At 44.8% G+C, this 6,562-nt stretch overlaps 1 protein-coding gene across 1 annotated transcript; it reads left to right on the forward strand.

Moving 5' to 3' along the window:
* The first annotated feature begins 4,039 nt into the window (after window positions 1–4,039).
* Window positions 4,040–4,957, forward strand: LOC148043829 (endogenous retrovirus group K member 9 Gag polyprotein-like). Its single transcript, XM_087723936.1, has one exon. It carries the CDS (start codon window positions 4,040–4,042, stop codon window positions 4,955–4,957), a length of 918 nt encoding a protein of 305 aa, XP_087580062.1.
* Window positions 4,958–6,562: the final 1,605 nt, after the last annotated feature.

A 6,562-nucleotide genomic window follows, 5' to 3' on the forward strand; every position in this document is an offset into this window, starting at 1 on the left:
GAAATATAAAATTCTGCCTTTTTAAAAATATTTGCCAAAATATTTCATTTTTCTAAGAGCAGGGGGTATCCTACATGACAGGATTTCTTTTTAGAACCTCTTCTGTAGGTGTGGCCTGCTTTGTGGGAGTGGCTTGCTGGTCATGTGACAGGGTAGGAGTAGCTTGCTGACCATGTGACCATGTGGGAGTGGCTTGCCAGCCATGTGACCAGGAGGGCATGGCCAACTTGTAAAATGTGGTGAAACTCATTTAACAACGCTCTTACTTAGCAACCAAAATGAACCAAGCAACCAAGAATTATTCATAGCTCAGGATTGAAATGTGGGGTCCGTAGTGCTCATTGCGATTGGTTGTTTTCTTCAGGGTGGGTTCCTGCCAGTTCTAAGCTCTTCTATAGAAGATGTTCCAGAAATCTACAGTGCCATTTAGAACCGGTTCCAGCTCCCTACCCCCGCCCGTCCACACATCATCAAGATGAAGAGTGAGAGGAGGAATTCTGGGAGTTGAAGTCCACAAGTCGTAAAGCTGTCAAGTTTGAACACCCCTGGGTTTTTTTCCCCTAAAGGATTAGAAAAGGGTCTTGTAACTAGACAGCTTTAAGACTTGCGCGCTTCAAATGCCAGAGTTTCTGAGCCAACATGATTGGAGGAGGAATTCTGGGAGTTGAAGCCAAAAGTCTTAAAGCTGTTAAGTTTGAACACCCCTGTGGGTTTTTTTTCTAAAGGGTTAGAAGTGCAAGGGTCTTGTAACTTGACAGCTTTAAGACTTGCGTGCTTCAAATGCCAGAGTTTCTGAGCCAACATTTTGGTTGCTAAGCAAGAGCGTTGTTAAGTGAGTTTCACCACATTTTAAAGTTGGCCACGCCCACCCAGTCACATGCTGGCAAGCCACTCCCACCCGGTCACATGGCTGGCAAGCCACTCCCACAAAGCAGGCCACACCTACAGAAGAGGTTCTAAAAAATGTTAAAACCCACCACTGGTTTTCTTGCAGATGTTTTATTACCCAAACTAGATAAGATCATCACTGCTAGTAATGACTGTGATTTGCTCTCAGTTTATATTCTAATGACTTGCCCTATCAGCTGTGGTGGGCTGCAACCGGTTTAACAACTGGTTCGGTGAGTGTGCACTAACTGCCCATTTTAAGCTCTAAAACTTACCTTCAACTGAGGTGTTGGTGAGTAAAATAGGCGAAGTACATAGGACAGGATAGGACACTGGAGGTTGGAGGGGCCAACTGCTCACTGGAACTACCAATTCGCCTGAACCAGTCTGAACCGGCAGCAGCCCATCACTGCTTATCAGTGTTTGTTGGGTGGTCTTAGAGATTCTTTGGTTGGGCTATTTACTGTTTGCTTGTTTGGAAGTTCCTTGATTGGGCTTTTGTTTACTTGATTGTTGATCTGATGTTAATCTTGGAATTAATCTATGCCCATCTGGGTGCTAAATATTGGTGGGGAGATTTTTTGGTCTTTTGGTTCCCTTTTTGGCTTGTTGATTATCTCTTTTACCTGGTGTGTATATATTGTTTATGTCTATGTATGTATTGATGGCTAATTTGTCAGAGTGTCAGGCTTCTAGAAATTCCTTAGCATTTTTGGACTTAGCTTGGTCTAGGTTCGTCACTGTTTTTCAATTGAAATTATGGTCAAGCCTGTCCATATATTGTGAAAGAATGAAATTAAAGAATTTTCATCATGTCTTCTGTCAGTTGGTGTTCATGGATGCATTTTGTCAGCCTTCTACCTGTTTGCCCCACATAGTGACTGCTACAGTCATTACACTGTCTGTTATAGATGACTCCTGTTTTTTTCTTCTGGGTTGCTGGGTTTACTTAGGATGTTATGGAGGGGTTTAGTTTGTGTGCTGCATTGATTCCATGTGGTTGTAGTAGCCTGTTGGTGGTTTCTGAGATGTTCTTGAGGTATAATAGTGTTATTCCCCACTCCTTAAAAGCATTGATGATGTTCCCTACTATGGGGTAATGAAAATATTATTGAAATATTATCTCGCTGTTGTGAGTTTTAATATGCTACTGCCTTTTTTTTTCCAAGTGAAAGAACAATGACAATAACAAAAATCCAATTATAAACCGACTGGTGCTTTTCACGAGTCAGAATGTTCTAAAAATCAAATAAATAAATAATAATTTTCAAAGAAACCTAGATATTATACTTGGGATACTCATGTAAACTGAGAAAAATTCTGCCTCAGGATAATCCTCATGCAGTTTGTAAGTTTTCTTCCCTTGTTCCTGTTCCTAAATCAAAGAAGTATGACATGAATTATCTTGATTCCTTTGGAGTGATGATGAAGAAAATAATGTTATTTAGAAAATAGCACTTTCCAAAATAGAGGGAAAATTTGTTAAATAGAACACTTTTTTACTACTTTTTTTTAAAAAATTCAAAAAAATAGCAATAATCTTTGTCTCATTGCTATTGCCTACTCCCTTACTATTTAAGAAAAGAAAGAGCTATTTAAATAAAATATAATTTAGGCCTACATATAGGTACTGTCAACTTTTGACAGTAATTGGGACAAAAAAAACCCCATGACTATATCACTTAACTTCAGCATACCCCACAATCCTTGTTGCTATCATCAAGTGAATCTTATGGTCATTAGGCAAAACAACTTCTTGCTGGTTTCCCACAATGAAAATGAGTGGGGAGACTGGCAGGAAATTGCAAGTGCTAGTCCACATGTTGGGTGGAAGAGAGAGCGACATTAAGTGTTGCTATGCTCTGAGAATGTCTTTTCTTTCATGCTCTGAGAATGTCTTTTCTTTCATGCTCTGAGAATGTCTTTTCTTTCATGCCTTCATTGTCTGTTAGCAGGCCTTTTTGCTAGGCCGTAACTAGCAGCAAAATTTTCTATAGGAAATGGTTTAAACAGGTAGCTAGATAGGACTTGCAAAGTCTGCACATCTAGCCGCACAGGACGGATATAGCCGACCACAAATTGTTCTTGATACCTGTAGAATTTGCTTGTTTTGTACTTGCTTGGAAAACAGCTAAACTAGGGCACACACATAAAAACTTAGGAAGCGCGCAGTTATCAATTCTATTATTGGTCCAGATGCATAATTTGTAACCAATGACATTTGCAATGTTTGAAAACCTAATTTGCGTATGAAAGTTTATATATTCAGCTTCGCTACATAATAAAGTTGTCATTCACCCAGAGAGATCGTGCCCTCAAGTTCTTTCTAGGATTAGCTTCGTGGGTGACCCCACGTGATATTGTTGTGCCCAGGTGCCGCCCTGGAGAAGCCGTTTCCAGGGACGGACTGAGGCACTAACAAGTGGTGACCCCCGACGTGATTTTTTCCGCCGGACCGACGCAGTCTCGCCGCTGCGTGCCTGAGACCCCATCGCTTACCCGCGCACTCGTCGTCGTTCGTGGAAACGACTGATCTTTCGTAAGTATGGGGGCGGATCTGTCCAAGGAGCAGGTAGCTCATGTTAAAGAACTTGGCCAGATTCTCAGAGCTTCTAAAAGTCAATTAAAAAAGAAATTTGTCTTTCCTACCAAATCTGAATTACGCCAACTGTTAATACACATTTGGCAAAACTGCCCCTCCTATCCTCACCATGGTTCCCTTAAACCTGGACCATGGGTGAAAATAGGCACCTATCTCCATCAGGAACCTCGTGCTCCTACTCCGATGCTCCTGACTTGGAAGGTCATACTTGCTGCTCTTAGACTCCATTATTCTGATCCTTCTCCTGTTTTTCCCATAGAACCCCCTGATCTTACTCCCCCACCTCCTTATTTAGATCGCCCTTCAAGTTTTGCCCCGTCTGTCTCCTCTCCCTCTGTTTCCCCCCCTCCCTCTCCTTCTGTTTCTGACATCTCGCTCACATCACCTCCCCCTCCTTCTTCTGATCCTGCCGGCGTTTATTTTGCTTCCTCTCTCTCTCTCCCCACCATAGCTGGCAGTGCTGTGGCTCGTGGTTTGGCTTCTGCCCGAGCCGATCCTTCTCTTACTCCAGATGATCTGGAACTTCTTTCTGCTTTTCCCGTTGACATAATGGGCGCTGCTCCTGTCTATGAAGCCCTCCCTTTTAGAGTGCTGAAAAATCTCAGATATGCTGTGTCTCAAAGTGGCATTACATCCTCTTATTTTCAATCTGTCCTTGAGAACCTTAGTCAGACTTATCACCTTCTCCCCTGTGATTGGGTTACCATCGCCAAATGTATCTTAACATCCACTCAATTTGTTGTTTGGCATTCCTTGTACGACCAGCAATGCGTACTAAAAAGTGCACAATTTCCTCAATATACAGCCGCCCAATTAAAAGGGGTAGACGCATTTGCCACACAGGCACGGCAAGTTACCACTCCTGTGGCTGGTCTTGACCTGATTAGTGAATGTGCTCTTCATGCCTTTTCTAAGCTTGATGACCCATCCTCCAAATCAGCCTCCTCTTTTACTACCATTCGCCAAGGCCCCGCTGAGCCCTACGATGCCTTCATCGAACGTCTCCAGAAGGCTCTCAAACGTGACATTAATAACTCTGAGGCGCTTCAGGAGATTTTGATGCACTTAGCGTTTGAGAATGCCAATGAGGACTGTCGCAAGGTTCTTGAACCCCTCCATGGTGACTCCTCTAAGACCTTGGCTGATTTCCTCCAAAAGGCTGCCCGCGTAGGGTCTCTCACCTATCAAGCCGAACTCATGGCCACCGCCCTCTCCACCTTGCATGCGGGGGGTGTCAAGCCCCGTTTTGGCAATTGTTTCAATTGCGGCAAGCCTGGCCATTTTCGCAGCCAGTGCCGCGCCCCCGGCGGGGGCGCTGCCACACAGACCGCGGGCACTCGCCCCAAAACACCCTGTCCAAGGTGCGGTCATATGGGTCATTGGGCTCGGGAATGCCGCCCCGGCCGCAACCCCAACCCCAACTCGGCTCCTGCCACGCCTTATTCTAATTCCCAGTCGGGAAACTAGAACTGGGGCGGGTGGCTAGCCCCGCTTTCAAGGCCACCTCCCATTTTGCCCTTTCCTTACCTCCTGAGAATGACCCTATTCATCTGGGTGTGGATCGTCCAGGGGATGGCCAGCCTATTGGCATTTTTACATCTCCGATAGGGGTGATTGACCCTTGTGCCGCAAAGTCCACCACCATTTTGCAATCCCTCATTGTGCAGGCTTCTGAAACTGTTCCCATGTTAACACCCGGTCTTGTTTATTTTCTCCCTCTCAATGTTACAAGTCTTAAGCTGCCTCCTTCAGCACCCTTAATGTTGTACCCCCACCGAGATCTTATCTCGCAAGGGGTGCTCGCCTCACCTTTTCTTTTATCTGCCCATGAAATGGACTCCTTGGCTCTTGTTTGCATCCCCGACAATCCCCTCACCATACAAAAGGGATCTGATGCTGCTATTGTTATTCCCGTTCCATTGGAAATAGATATCCCTAAGTATGATGAACTTTCCCCCCATGCAGAGATTCCGTGGAAAGATGTGCTTTACTCTTCTCCTGTCTCTTCTGCAAAGCCCTTTTTGGTCTTCCATCTAAATGGTGTTCCCTTTTCTGGTATTTTAGATACCGGGGCTGACATCACTGTCATTCAACTTTCTCATTGGCCCGCCAAGTGGCCACTGCAATCTTCACCTGCCGTTAAAGGGGTTGGAGGTGTTCAGACCGCTCAGACCAGTACTGCTTGGATTGAGGTCACTACCCCTTCCTCAAAGATCAAGGCACGTATTCGCCCTGCTGTGTTGCCCTTGCATGTTAATCTTTGGGGACGTGACCTCCTCTCTCAGTTTAACGCCTTCCTCTCCTTTGACTAGTTATGCCGGACCCTCTTCTCTCTTTGCAATTGCTTGACCCCACCCCTGTTTGGGCTGATCAATGGCCGCTTCCAACGGAGAAATTAGCTGCCCTTAGGGAATTAATCCAGGAACAACTTACCTTGGGGCGGTTGGAACCCTCTAATAGTCCCTATAACACCCCTGTATTTGTAATTAAAAAGAAAAGTGGCCGCTGGCGATTCCTACAAGATCTTAGAATTGTGAACAAGGTCATTCGGCCCATGGGATCCTTACAGTCTGGGCTACCAAATCCTAACCTTGTACCGAGGAATTTTAAATTGGCTGTCATTGATCTCAAGGATGCTTTCTTTTCCATTCCTCTCTCTCAAACTGATCGCTTGCTTTTTGCATTTACGCTTCCTGTGGCTAACCACTCTCACCCCACATCACGTTATCAATGGAAGGTTTTACCTCAAGGTATGCTAAATAGCCCCACTATGTGTCAATATGTTGTGCATTCCTTGCTGGAACCCTTTCGCCTTGATCATCCCCGTGTCTTGCTATACCACTATATGGATGATATTTTGCTTGCAGCTGACATGCCCCTTCCAACCTTTCAACACATCCTGCATTTACTTATTGAGCATCTAACACTCCATGGCATGATTATTGCCCCAGAAAAGGTTCAGCAAACAGAACCCTTTCTGTATTTGGGCCACAAAATTTTCCGATCCCATTCTTTACCAGTTACTCCTTCTCTAGCCTTGCCTTCTTCTGCCACTCTTGTTCAGCTCCAACA

Source organism: Thamnophis sirtalis, unplaced genomic scaffold (assembly GCF_051295495.1).
Source record: "Thamnophis sirtalis isolate CommonGarterSnake01/CBP01778 unplaced genomic scaffold, rThaSir2_p1.2 scaffold_10, whole genome shotgun sequence".
Taxonomy (NCBI): domain Eukaryota; kingdom Metazoa; phylum Chordata; class Lepidosauria; order Squamata; family Natricidae; genus Thamnophis; species Thamnophis sirtalis.